Source organism: Notolepis coatsorum (assembly GCF_963971535.1).
Source record: "Notolepis coatsorum genome assembly, chromosome: 11".
NCBI lineage: Eukaryota > Metazoa > Chordata > Actinopteri > Aulopiformes > Paralepididae > Notolepis > Notolepis coatsorum.
This window is the reverse complement of record NC_140175.1, coordinates 91,107,852-91,122,750: the sequence shown is the minus strand read 5'-3', so window position 1 is coordinate 91,122,750 and position 14,899 is coordinate 91,107,852. Positions and strand designations below refer to the sequence as shown.

Here is a 14,899-nt window from a genome sequence, read left to right as displayed (position 1 = left end):
TGTTAAACTGAGGTTAAACTGTCTATTTTTACATCTGCACTTTATGCATTGCTTTTATTCTGATTATTGTTTATTTTATACAAATTTTATGTCTGCACTTTATTTATTGCTTTTATTTTATATCTGTACATATCCTACTCTTGCTAGTAGTTACGCTGCTGGACAGTATGACTACTACCGTACCATCTTTACATCTGTATCACTGTACATATGATACAACTCTGTACATACATCTGATTAGCACTACAATCAGCAGTACTCATTTGTATATTTTGTACCCAGTTTAATATCCTGTACATTGTCTATTGCTGCACATTACTGCTACATTTGAACTCTGGTTGGATGCCAAAACTTATTTTCGTTGTACTGTACTAGTGCTGTATAATGACAATACATTTGAATCTAATGTCTACATTATTGCACTTTGGGCTGCAATTCTTGTATGAAAGGTACGTATACGTCCCGGTGCACGCTATGTGGTTAATTCAGCTCTATGAACCATTCCTCTAACATGTGTAAGAAGAAGCCTTCATGAGGGGTCCTCGCGGCTCCACTTGTCTCAACACCCTGACCCATGCGGTCAGTTCCATTACCTGCAGAAGCTCTGGGTTCTCCCTGCCGATCTGCGCAAGCAGGGCCGGGAGCAGGGCTGGGTTCTGGTGGATCAGCTGTCTCATCATGTGGAACTGGGGCTGGTTGCTCAGGAAGCCCAGAGGGTTGCCTGGAGGGAGAGAGGGAGAGTAAACCAACCAAAGCCTGCAGAGACGCAGAGGTACAGAGGCCTCTAGAGGGGAACAGACGCAGAGATAGAGACATCTAGAGGGGAACAGACGCAGAGATAGAGACCTCTAGAGGGGAACAGACGAGGTACAGAGGCCTCTAGAGGGGAACAGACGCAGAGATAGAGACCTCTAGAGGGGAACAGACGCAGAGATAGAGACCTCTAGAGGGGAACAGACGAGGTACAGAGACCTCTAGAGGGGAACAGACAGAGGTACAGAGGCCTCTAGAGGGGAACAGACAGAGGTACAGAGGCCTCTAGAGGGGAACAGACGCAGAGATAGAGACCTCTAGAGGGGAACAGACGAGGTACAGAGGCCTCTAGAGGGGAACAGACAGAGGTACAGAGACCTCTAGAGGGGAACAGACGCAGAGATAGAGACCTCTAGAGGGGAACAGACGAGGTACAGAGACCTCTAGAGAAGAACAGACAGAGGTACAGAGACCTCTAGAGGGGAACAGACGAGGTACAGAGACCTCTAGAGGGGAACAGACAGAGGTACAGAGACCTCTAGAGGGGAACAGACAGAGGTACAGAGGCCTCTAGAGGGGAACAGACAGAGGTATAGAGGCCTCTAGAGGGGAACAGACAGAGGTACAGAGACCTCTAGAGGGGAACAGAGGTATCGAGGCCTCTAGAGGGGAACAGACAGAGGTACAGAGACCTCTAGAGGAGAACAGACACAGAGGTACAGAGACCTCTAGGAGAATAGACAGAGGTACAGAGAGACCTCTAGAGGAGAACAGACAGAGGTACAGAGACCTCTAGAGGAGAACAGACACAGAGGTACAGAGACCTCTAGAGGAGAACAGACAGAGACCTCTAGAGGAGAACAGACAGAGACCTCTAGAGGAGAACAGACAGAGACCTCTAGAGGGGAACAGACAGAGATAGAGACCTCTAGAGGGGGAACAGACAGAGGTAGAGACCTCTAGAGGGGAACAGACAGAGGTATAGAGACCTCTAGAGGGGAACAGACAGAGGTATAGAGACCTCTAGAGGGGAACAGACAGAGGTATAGAGACCTCTAGAGGGGAACAGACAGAGGTATAGAGACCTCTAGAGGGGAACAGACAGAGGTATAGAGGCCTCTAGAGGGGAACAGAGGTATAGAGGCCTCTAGAGGGGAACAGACAGAGGTACAGAGACCTCTAGAGGAGAACAGACACAGAGGTACAGAGAACTCTAGGAGAATAGACAGAGGTACAGAGAGACCTCTAGAGGAGAACAGACAGAGGTACAGAGACCTCTAGAGGAGAACAGACACAGAGGTACAGAGACCTCTAGGAGAATAGACAGAGGTACAGAGGCCTCTAGAGGGGAACAGACAGAGGTACAGAGACCTCTAGAGGAGAACAGACAGAGGTACAGAGACCTCTAGAGGAGAACAGACAGAGACCTCTAGAGGAGAACAGACAGAGACCTCTAGAGGGGAACAGACAGAGACAGAGACCTCTAGAGGGGGAACAGACAGAGATAGAGACCTCTAGAGGGGGAACAGACAGAGATAGAGACCTCTAGAGGGGGAACAGACAGAGATAGATACCTCTAGAGGGGGAACAGACAGAGATAGAGACCTCTAGAGGTGAACAGACAGAGATAGAGACATCTAGAGGTGAACAGACAGAGGTATAGAGACCTCTAGAGGAGAACAGACAGAGGTACAGAGACCTCTAGAGGAGAACAGACAGAGGTACAGAGACCTCTAGAGGAGAACAGACAGAGATAGAGACCTCTAGAGGGGGAACAGACAGAGACAGAGACCTCTAGAGGGGAACAGACAGAGGTACAGAGACCTCTAGAGGGGAACAGACAGAGGTATAGAGGCATCTAGAGGTGAACAGACAGAGGTATAGAGACCTCTAGAGGAGAACAGACAGAGGTACAGAGACCTCTAGAGGAGAACAGACAGAGGTACAGAGACCTCTAGAGGGGAACAGACAGAGGTATAGAGGCCTCTAGAGGGGAACAGACAGAGGTACAGAGACCTCTAGAGGTGAACAGACAGAGGTATAGAGGCCTCTAGAGGTGAACAGACAGAGGTACAGAGACCTCTAGAGGGGAACAGACAGAGGTACAGAGACCTCTAGAGGGGAACAGACAGAGGTACAGAGACCTCTAGAGGGGAACAGACAGAGGTATAGAGGCCTCTAGAGGGGAACAGACAGAGGTACAGAGACCTCTAGAGGGGAACAGACAGAGGTATAGAGGCCTCTAGAGGGGAACAGACAGAGGTACAGAGACCTCTAGAGGGGAACAGACAGAGGTATAGAGGCCTCTAGAGGGGAACAGACAGAGGTATAGAGGTCTCTAGAGGGGAACAGACAGAGGTACAGAGACCTCTAGAGGGGAACAGACAGAGGTATAGAGGCCTCTAGAGGGGAACAGACAGAGGTACAGAGACCTCTAGAGGGGAACAGACAGAGGTATAGAGGCCTCTAGAGGGGAACAGACAGAGGTACAGAGACCTCTAGAGGGGAACAGACGCAGAGTTCTGCACACCAGACAGGTAGTGCTGAAGGTTAAAGTGACCTCCCTGACCTGTCCAACAGACAGGTGGTGCTGAAGGTTAAAGTGACCTCCCTGACCTGTCCAACAGACAGGTGGTGCTGAAGGTTAAAGTGACCTCACTGACCTGTCCAACAGACAGGTGGTGCTGAAGGTTAAAGTGACCTCACTGACCTGTCCAACAGACAGGTGGTGCTGAAGGTTAAAGTGACCTCACTGACCTGTCCAACAGACAGGTGGTGCTGAAGGTTAAAGTGACCTCACTGACCTGTCCAACAGACAGGTGGTGCTGAAGGTTAAAGTGACCTCCCTGACCTGTCCAACAGACAGGTGGTGCTGAAGGTTAAAGTGACCTCCCTGACCTGTCCAACAGACAGGTGGTGCTGAAGGTTAAAGTGACCTCCCTGACCTGTCCAACAGACAGGTGGTGCTGAAGGTTAAAGTGACCTCACTGACCTGTCCAACAGACAGGTGGTGCTGAAGGTTAAAGTGACCTCACTGACCTGTCCAACAGACAGGTGGTGCTGAAGGTTAAAGTGACCTCCCTGACCTGTCCAACAGACAGGTGGTGCTGAAGGTTAAAGTGACCTCACTGACCTGTCCAACAGACAGGTGGTGCTGAAGGTTAAAGTGACCTCACTGACCTGTCCAACAGACAGGTGGTGCTGAAGGTTAAAGTGACCTCCCTGACCTGTCCAACAGACAGGTGGTGCTGAAGGTTAAAGTGACTCAGATCCTACCGTATGGCTCCAGGTTCAGATTTAACCCTGTAAAGACTGGATGGGCGTGAGTAATTACTTGAGTACAATTTCATTTCAACTGAACTAGAGTGATTTTTGAGGGTGTTCTGATTTTTTTTGTTATTTCTCTATTTACATCCACCAAAAATGCTAGTTTGTGCCAATGAAAAAGATAACTCACTCTGAAATTCTGTGAGGTGTGAGTTGTTGCAGGAAGCTGGTAGATACTTAGTAGTGATGGTCTTTGATGATGATGCCATTGAAAAGAAACAATCCTAACCCTTTAAAACCATTGTTAGCGTGCCTTGAAGATGTCAAAGCATGGTTGGCACTAAATAATTTATATTTTAATGACTGTAAAACTGAAGCTATGGTGTTTGGTCACAGCAATGCGCATGCGTCTCCTCCTGGTGACGTGGGCCCCCATGGACTTTGTGAAGCCAACTGTCACCAATCTAGGGGTAAAGATCGACTGTGACCTTAAGATGGACCAACAGATAAATGTTGTAGTGGGAAGAGCTTTTTTCAGCATAGGAGGCTGTCCATCGTGTCCAAGGTCACACCTTTTTTTTTTTAGTGTTTTTGAAAATGTTATACATGCTAGTCAAGACCTCTCGTCTTGGTTATTGTAATGCCTTGTATGTTGGCATCAGTCAGACCTCCCTCTCCCGCTTACAGTTAGTCCAGAACGCTGCTGCTCGTCTGCTAACTGGAACACGTAAGCGAGAGCACATTTCCTCTGTACTGGCTTCGCTCCACTGGCTTCCTGTGCGTTTTAGGATTGATTTTGAGGTTTTACCGTTTGCTTTTAAATGTCTGAACGGCTTGGCACCGGGTTACCTCTCAGACCTGCTGGAACCTCATGTTCCTCCAAGGTCCCGCAGGTCCTCTGACCAGCTCCTCCTGGCTGTTCCTAAGTCCAGGCTGAAGCTTTGGGAGGACCGTGCTTTCGCAGTGGCAGCCCCAAAGCTCTGGAATGAGCTGCCTCTGCAGGCCCCCACTCTGCAGGTATTTAAATCACGCCTCAAAACACGTTTATTTCCTTTGGCTTTTGGTTTTCACACAGTTTAAGAGACCTGCCTTTTTTATGCGACATATTATATATGTTTTATTGTGTGCTTTTATCTTTTTAATCCTTTTATGTATATATTTGTTGTGGGAATTGTACAGCAACTTGGTCAATTTTGTTGTTTTTAAATGTGCTTTATAAATAAAGTGGATTGGATTGGATGCAACAATGTTTCACGATGCTGCTGACCGTGGCTAACTTCAGTGTGTGGATTTTGTTTATGATGACATGGTTGGCCATGTTGTTTACATAAGTGTGCTGGCATATCCATGTTGTATTTATATCAATGATATGTTAATCTTTGCAATTGATGTCCCGAAAGTCAGCACTTCATTCTTGTATGCAATTCTATGATTGAGAAGGTCGGGCTGGGATCACTGTCGTTTTCCCAGAGTCCGTTAGATGTACCCTATGTAGGCCTTTTCTATTTTATCATCTTGTATCCATGTCTTGCTGCAAAACGAATTGCCTTTGCCTGTGAATCACACACACTCACCTCCAGCACTTGTTGATCCAGTGTTAGCAGGGACCGTCATCCCGCCCGTGGACACGGTTTGAGTTCCTCCCACTATTGGCAGCACCGGGTCAACTCCTCCTGCGTGGCCCTCCTCTCCAGCTGGGATTCCCTGAAATATGACAACCACACAGGGTACATTATCTGACAATCCTCAGTAAATACTATCAAACTCCTCTGACGTCATCTGGTCTTTCTAAAGACCAGATATGGGACGTACAACACAATAATACAGAGTAGTGTTGTCAAAAATATCTAAACGGAATGGCCCTGCCTTCTCACTCCGTGTTCAAGGGACTCCCTAAAAACTCTCGTCTCTTCCACTTCACTTGAAAAAAATTTGCAGGTCACTGTATTGCCATGTCTCGCCTTGACTACTGCAATGCACCGCTAGCTGGTTTACCGGCTTCCTCCACCAAGCCACTTCAACTCATACATAACACAGCGGCCCACCTGATCTCCAATCTACCAAAATCAGCCCACGTTACCCCACTTCTCAAGAGAGCTGTAGTGGCTTTCCATTGCCGCAGGAATCCACGGAGGGCGGAGCTTCGGTGGTAATGTGAGTGGCTGCAGACCGCTGCACTTAAATATAAACATTAGTCTACCTGGAGACTCAATGAGGTAATTGTAGATGTCGCCATAAGACGCGTCTGGCCATTTAGTGGGATAATTTCTTCATTATCCTGTTCGGCTGAAAGGACACTGGCCACCGAAGCTCCCCCCTCTGATGGAACAGTCCACATTCATTCGTGCGTCATCCAGACTCCATGGGCAATCTGCGCATGTGCATGCGGAATAGGTGCTTTAAAATGGGCTTTTTCTCTGCCGATTTAGTTCTGATCGATTAGGAATGGGTCGCGCCGTGTTCAGGAGATTGAGGCGCATAAACGTCTATTCGATCATGTCTCTAGCACCCCCACAGCCGTATCTGCAACCACTTACATCACGGCTCTCATCCACATTCATTCATTTGCTCCCCCCGCAATCTCCTCCCCGATTTCAATGTAACGCGGAAGTGTAGTGGTCTATTGGCGAGGCGAAATTGGGATGGGAGAAAAATAGAAAATATTAGGGCTGTCCGATATTATCGGCCGATATCGGCATTAACATGTGATATCAGAAAATATCGGTATCGGTTTTCAAAAATAAAATAGAATTTTCTTTTTCTTTTTTACATTTCTATAACCTTTATTTATCCAGGCAAGCAAGTAAGAACAAATTCTGATTTTATTTATTGTCAAAAGTATGCATAATGGGGGCGCCCCAGTGGCAAACCACATCAGCCACGACACGGGCGACCCGGGTTCGATTCCCGAATCCGTCGTTATTTCCCAAATGTCTTCCCCCACTCTGTCTCCCATTTCTCCTCCGTATCTCCCTACTGGACTGCCCAGTAGTAATAAAGTGATAAAACGCCAAGAAAATAAATCTTAAAAAAAAAAAAAAAGTATGCATAATGTTAATTCCACAACAAGAGATATGTAATGTTAATTACCTGAAATTATTCCATTTGGGGGGGGGGGAACCCTGCATATATCGGTATCGGTTGATATCGGTAATTAAGAGTTGGACAATATCAGTATATCGGTAAAAAAGCCAATGTCGAGCATCCCTAGAAAAAAAAAAATATATATATATATATATATATATATTAGTGCTGTTAGGCAATTTAAAAAATGTATCTAATTAATTACAGGATTTGTAATTACCGGTAATTAATCGCATTTTAATCACATAACCATTTTATGCCTGATATTCTATAATCATATTTCAAATGGCAGAATTCAGTACTGTATCTACAAAAACGGTTTAATCATCTTCCATCTATTAATTTGCTTAGATTTTTCAGGTCTGGTCAATTTGAGCATAGTGTTATTCACAGTCAAAGATAAAAAAAAAAAATGTAATTGATATTCTTATTTGGTTCATTACAATTTACTCAAGCCTAGTAACAGACACAGTATTTTTGACACTGGGAATACATTCCCTGAGATGCATAGATGGCCCTAGAATCAGATACCAAGAACATGCAAATGGCCCATATAAAAAAAAAGTCTGTAAGGGGAGCTCCAGTAGCTCACCGCGTACCTCGAACGCTATTTCGGCGTCGGGGACAACCGTGCGCGTCACGGAACTGGGGTACACGAGTTCGACTCCCGGACTCGCCGTATTTTCTCAGAGTGTCTTTCCCCCGATCTATACCCCATTCAACCTGTTTCTGTCGGTCATGCTTGACCAGAAAAAGCGATAAACAAACGCTAAAAGAACCAGCTGACTGGTCAAAGTTTATAAAAAAAAAAAAAAAAAAATGTAAATGTGTATTCTACGTTCTTATGGAATGAATGAATTAATAAAAAAAAAATTGTAATTAATTTTGAGTTAATTTTCATAACGCGATCATTTGCAGTGTAATTAATTATGCGATAAACGGACAGCCCTAATATATATATATATATATATATATATATATATATATATAATAGCAATAGATCTAAATAACACGTTGATCGTCAGTGAGTTGCTTCCAGTCAACATGCACGAAACGAAAAAAATGTCATACATACATTTCCGCTTTATACCGTGATGAATATGAATATATTTTATATATTCTAATCTCAATAAACTCCAGCAAATCAAGTTTAAATGTATTTCCTTAGAAATCGTGCCATTTGTCGCTTGATTTATGAATAGTTTTCAAATAAATACTAGATTATCGATATTATACGAGTCATCATGCGCAAACAGAAGAGGGTCTGAAAAATCGCTTCTCCGTACCTCACACACACGCTCCGATGTCGGTGAAAGAAACATCGGATTAACCCAAGATTCGTAACATAAAGTCCTTACCTCACATCTGATGTAGTGCAAAAAGATTAATCCAATTCCTGATCGCCATTCCAAATATTGATCGCGTTTATTGATCCAACGTTATATGTCCAAAACACATAATCCACGCTGCTCCGAGTGTCCCCAGTCCATCCGTTATAACGATACTGCATGCACGAGAAGTAAAACCTGGACCGGACTTCTTAGATCGATGCACAGCCCCAGCCAGAGGGATTCCAATGATGTGCAATACCACCCGGGGGACGTTAGGCGGCGGTATTTGCCCTTTGCGAGCTCAGACCCATTCCCAATTATAACGTCAGGCTGGATGGATGAAAAATGTATGGATATAGCTAATAAAAGAAATATCGATTAAAACCCGAGATATCTCAGGTCTTGGCGCCCAGCGCATGGCGAGTTAACCAGAGATATCTCGGGGTTGGCCTGGAATGTGTTAAAACAACTCATAGCCTACCCCATCAGCTATATTAAAACAACTCATAGCCTACCCTATCAGCTATATTAAAACAACTCATACCAGCTGATGTATGATACAAACTAGGGATGCACCGAATGGGAAATTCTTGGCCTAAACAGATACCGAAAATAGAAAACAGTTGGCCGAAAACCGAAAGCCCGAAAATGATTCATAGAATAGAATTTTTTTTTATACCAATGTTGTGGAACATTATGATTATGGAAAAATATATGATTATGGCAAAACTTAACTTAAATAATAAATAATCACTATTTTGGGTATATAAAACATTTATTCAGCACTTCTGAATGCATACAGTACATTAATTCCATCTTTTCTCTGGCTGCGCAGCGGACATCTGTGCTCTACTGAGCGCACCTTTCTAGTCCCCAGCTGAATGTGCTCGCTTTACTCGGCACAGTAGACGCGACAGACAGCGTCAATGTGAGAAACACAACCCCCCCCCCTCTCGCTCTGAATAATATGCATATTAGGGCGGCTATGTGGCGTAGTGGGCAAGGCGCTCGCCACGAATACTGGAGACGCTGGGCTCGCCTGTTCGAGCCCAGCGCTCCACATTGCTTTCAGTTTAGCTGGTCGTCCGTACTAATACACATTGGCCGTATTAGGGGGTGGGAAACTGATGGGTGGGGATCGGGCGTTGTGGACAGCGACTCCTACAGGTCGGTTGGTGCGCCTGCGCAGTAGAATCAGGAAGTGTCGGGGGCAGCGTGAGCCTCCCACGCATTACTCCTCGCCACTGAGAGATTGCGCTGTGCAGGTGAAAAGATGCGACTGCTGTTACCTCAAGTATCGGAGGGGACTCGTGCTATGTATGACTTAGTCCACATTGCAGCCGGCTTGTGGGAGGCAAGAAACAGCGTTCGTGACAGGGGAGGGTTGAAATTGGATGATACGAAATTGGGATGGGAGAAAAAGTGGATAAAAAAAAATATGCATATTAGATCACTCAGTGATTAACCGCGACGGGCATATAGTAAATAAGGATATAAAAGCATGTTAAAGACGCATTTATTGGACGCGTTGCGCGCAGAGTTTACATAGAAACAGCGCGACTCCCGACAGCGCGACATCATCACAACAACACGCGTTAGGTTACATGTTGTTTCTGTTTCGGTGACATATTTTCGGTGAAAAAACTCTTTCGGCCAAAAGCCGAAATTTCGGTGCATCCCTAATACAAACCCATATGAAGCTAAGAAACTGAACAGGGCCCAATACCAGTAGTATCGAAAACAGTATCAAATATCGATATCTCTCAAGGTATTGTATGGACTGTTAGACATTCCAGCATGGTGACAACACTAATCCAGAGTAGTGTTTGTTGAAGAGAGCTACTAGAGCTGCAAAGGCATTTGTTCACCCTTCCAGCTTTTGGCACAAGCCCAGATCCAGACAAGTCATGCTAAATCAAGTCTTCAATGAATCTGAAAAGTAAATTACAGCACTGTCCAAGGGCAGACCAATGAGACATGTGCATCATTTCACATGCTCTACAGATTTGCATATCCGTCCCAGCATTCGAGTCATGAATCAGGCTTGGTTCTTGTCCCCAAGTCAAGCGCTTAGGGTCATTCTTGTACTCGGTTAAAACTGCTCTGTGTCGACTGTGTGTATGTTTTTCACATCCCTTCATTGTTAAAGGGGACGTATTTTGAGTTTCTTGAATGTGTGGAACATGTTTGTTAAAAGGTGCTATAGATAACATTCAGCCACTAGATGTCGCACTAGAGCACCAGCACGTCATGTATCCAATCGGGTGCATTCCACGTGGCAAAATGGGAAGTAGCCCCCCCCCCCCCCCCCCCCCCCAACACACACATATGATGACCTTTTATTTGATCCCCATGAGTAGCATAGATGTTTGACAAGGGGGTTGAGTTTCTTGATTGAGCATTTATCCTCATCATTAACACATTAATTGCCAATAACGAGTATACTCGTTATTGGCAATTATCTATACTCATTATTGGCCGCCATGCATTGAGTGCCAACAACGAGTAAACTCGTTACGATCGTTATTTCTTTTATTCGCTATTGGCATTCATAATTCATCCAGGAAGCCTCCGGGAGCCAGCTGGACCCTGTCTGATATTGCAACGCCTCAATGCCGCCGCCTGGTGGATTTCGGGCGAGTTACACTCCACTCTAAACCGGAAGTGGCGCTCGGTGCATCTTGTAACATGGATCAATATACACACCTCGAGTGCATTGGGTCACTTTCGAGACGCAAGAATCAATATGCTTTTGGCGTTTATTGCGTCATACAAACGGAAAATGGATCTAGCAGATCGACGTCAAATAGATTTTTATTAATTTTTTTAGACGCACCAGCCGGAGGTAAGAGGAATCTAACGTTATTTCCAGCTCAATTGTCCATTTATTTCATTGGAATCTGTCCGATCAACGTATGGTGTCTTACTAAAGAAAGCCGTTAGTGACAATCAAGGAATCATAAACGACCCCCCCCCCCCCCCTTTCCTTCACGCATGATGGGAGCATAATGTATAGCGATCATATGCATTTGACATTTTTTATATAGCGTGTATAGGGACGAAAACGGCAATCGATAATGTATAATACGCGTCAGGGCCTATAGCGCGCGTTCTAGGAATTACTGCTATACAGTCTAAAAACATACTTATATTCTCTACGGTACAAACACGACAATGTATGAATGGAAAAATATAACGTTCCCACATCCGGAACGATAGATACCCGATGTTGAATGGGCCATAGTAATGTCGATATAGCTATAATCAGGGTTTGTACACCTTTTCCAAGGCAAAATGCAAGCACTTTCAAGGTGCATTTTCAAGATTTTCCAGCATCTTATGCGGCTGTGGTAAATTAAATATTTACTCAAAATGATTATTTCACTTCTTCCATCACATTAAATCAGATGTTATTGTGCTATAAACAACCAAAATGATGTAGAGTTGGCATCATATATAACCTGGCTGAGCCGATGTGTTATGCAGTAACGTACTGTATATCTGTATGTCGTGTATGTTATAAATGTCATGATGAATTGAACATGGGGACCCTGATGTAGGGCTGGGCGATATGGCCTCTAAATCAGTGGTTCTCAACAGGGGTTCCGCGGCACACAGGGGTTCCGCGGAGAGCTGTCAGGGGTTCCGCGAGATGCCTGGCAATGTTCTTTAAAAATATAGAATGACAACAGTCTTATTTTGAAAATCCTATAGCGGGTCTCATTTATGCCCACGCGCAGCTCCAGCTATAATAACTAGGCTCCAAAAGCTAGCAACATTAAGGTCATTATGATACTCTTATTTTGAAAATCCGTGGTGTCGTGACTAGGGGTGGGACGATACATCGATCCAGATCGATACATCGATGTAATTATCAACAATCGAATCGGATCGATGCGATGTAATAAGATCGATTCATATCGATACTCTTATTTTGAAAATCCTGTGGCGAGTCTCATATCCGCCCAAGAACAACAGCAGTAGCTCCGTGTGTGTAGACGTTACAGCATAGCATTCTCCCTTTCTGTGTGTGTGTGTGCGCGCGTCTTTGGAAAGACCAGATGAGGTCAGAGGAGTTTGATGTTTAAATGTTATTTAAACATAAACAATATAATACATAATAAATGTAGGCCTATACATGATCATGCAACATCAACAAATTGTTGTAGGAACGGTTTGGGAGAGGGAGGTTGTGAGTTTTGAGTTCCAAAAAATGTAGCTTAAAGTTTAAAGCTCAATATATAAAAAGTGGCACTTTACAGTGAACAGGAGGTCTATTTGTATTAAAAACAATAGATTGATTTTCCTTTAAATGTCTGGAAGAGCTCAAAAATACAAATGTCAAATGATATTTTCATTACCTTTTTTTTGTTGATCTAAATGTTACTGATTGTGTTAAATGGGCATATGATATCATCTCATATCGATCGCAGGCACCTGAATCTAATCGTATCGTATTGTATCGTGAGAGACTTTGTGATATCGGCAAATATCGTATCGTTGTCCAAAGAATCGATATCGTATCGTATCATGATGAAACTGGTGATTCCCACCCCTAGTCGTGACTCATATCCGCTCCAGCACACAGCCAATAGGATGCAGCTGAGCAGTGAGCAGTAGCGTCTCTCAGCTCAGCAGCAGCAGTAGCGTCTGGATCTGGAACGCGGACATTGAAACACAGCAAGGGTAGTGTTTTTGCGACCCAAAACAAATCCCTGCTGTTTTATTCCGCAACGGGTCAAATGCATATAACATGCTTTGCAATCCTTGCCATTCCTTTATGACCACGTTGTGTTTAAGACCGGAATTAATGTCCCGTTACCATAAGCTAACAACAAGCTAAAGCCCTGTTCAGAGCGACAGAGAACAGCAGGGTGGGGACTTGGAAGGATGACTGGGAAGGAGGGGGGGGGGGGGGCATTCTCCCTCTATGTGTGTGCGTTTGAAAAGATGATGAAGTCAGACTACTATATTATATTGATAGTAAATGTACTGAGGGTGGACAGACAGATTATGTTGATATTTAAACATAAAAAATACAATACATAATAAATGTATCCATGATCATCATGCAACATAAAACAATTGCAGGAACGGTTTGGGAGAGGAAGGTGTTTTAGGTTGCGTGTTCCAAAAAATGCACTTAAAGTTTAAAGCTCAATATATCAAAACGTGGCACTTTATAGTGAACATGCACTTTATAGTGAATCCTAATTCTTTTTGGATTACAGAAAATTATCCCTAAAGTGCTATCTGTTGCAGCTGCACTGTTTTCCATGAAAATACCATATTTGGATAAGTTTGACCATTTCTAAAAATCTGAAAATCATTATTTAATAAAACACAGAAAAGGATCACCAAGTTACTCTGGATAAAAAAAAACTTTACAGACAACATTGAGACAAAGCTTCCTGACACATCTCCATCCAAACTCTTGGAAGAACTCATTGAAATCTCATCTGATACCACCTGGAGAGCTAGTTTCAGAGTGTGGTGCTGAGTACCAAGTATCTCATGATGCTGCAGTTAAGGTGTTGATACCATTCAGCCCCACATATCTGTGTGAAGCTGGCTTTTCATCCATGACAGCTCTGAAAACAAAATATAGGGCCAAGTTGAGCCTTGATGATGACATGCGTGTTGCCTTGTCAAAGATCTCCCCACGTATTGACCGTATTATTAGCCAGCAGCAGCGGACCTCGCATTGAGCTAGAAATGTCCACTGAGTGAACAAGTGCTTATTTTCTGTATTTATTTATATTTTTTGAGAAATGGTAACTTGGTGATCCTTTTCTGTATTTAAAAAAAATACATGATTTTCTGTTTTTGAGAAATTGTCAAACTTATACAAATATGCTATTTTTATGGAGAACAGTGCAGCTGCAACAGATAGCACTTTAGTGATCCTTTTCTGTATTTAAAAAAAAACGTTTGTCATCAGATTCAGACAACTTATTGATCCCGCGTGGGGCAATTCATATTTGCAGATTCACCAACAAGCAACAAAGACAAACAAACAACAAAACATCTCAACGACAGCACGGCAAATAAAGAGTCATTGTATCATCATTGTAGCAAAAAAGACAGGACCGGGAAAGTCTTTATCGTATGTAGGGGTGCCCTGGAATATTTTATTGAACACAGGGGTGCCTTGGCAGCAGAAAGGTTGAGAACCCCTGCTCTAAATGATATCGCGATATTTTTTGGCCATATCACGATACACGATATATATCGCGATATTTTTACATTTCCTCTAAAGTAGTGATGCACTGATGTGAAAATTGTGGCCGATACCGATAACCGATATTAATATTGCTGTTCTGGCCGATATTTACCGATGTCGATATCTCTGTATAGAAAACACTTTTTTATGATAATCAAATAAAGAGCTATTTTCCAAAGCGCATACTTTTTTTTACTTTTGTAACTTATTTTCAGAAATTACTGATATTTTGAAAATATTT

At 43.7% G+C, this 14,899-nt stretch overlaps 1 protein-coding gene across 1 annotated transcript in view; it reads right to left on the bottom strand.

The window, feature by feature from the left end:
- Positions 1 to 14,899, bottom strand: part of rad23b (RAD23 homolog B, nucleotide excision repair protein) — a 37,957-nt gene that overhangs the window by 6,444 nt on the left and 16,614 nt on the right. Inside the window, exons 7-8 of the mRNA XM_084323995.1 lie at positions 5,595 to 5,724; positions 594 to 721 (exon numbers count right to left, since the gene is read on the bottom strand). Coding sequence (XP_084180121.1) covers positions 594 to 721; positions 5,595 to 5,724 — 258 coding nt within the window. The remainder of the gene's footprint in view (positions 1 to 593; positions 722 to 5,594; positions 5,725 to 14,899) is intronic.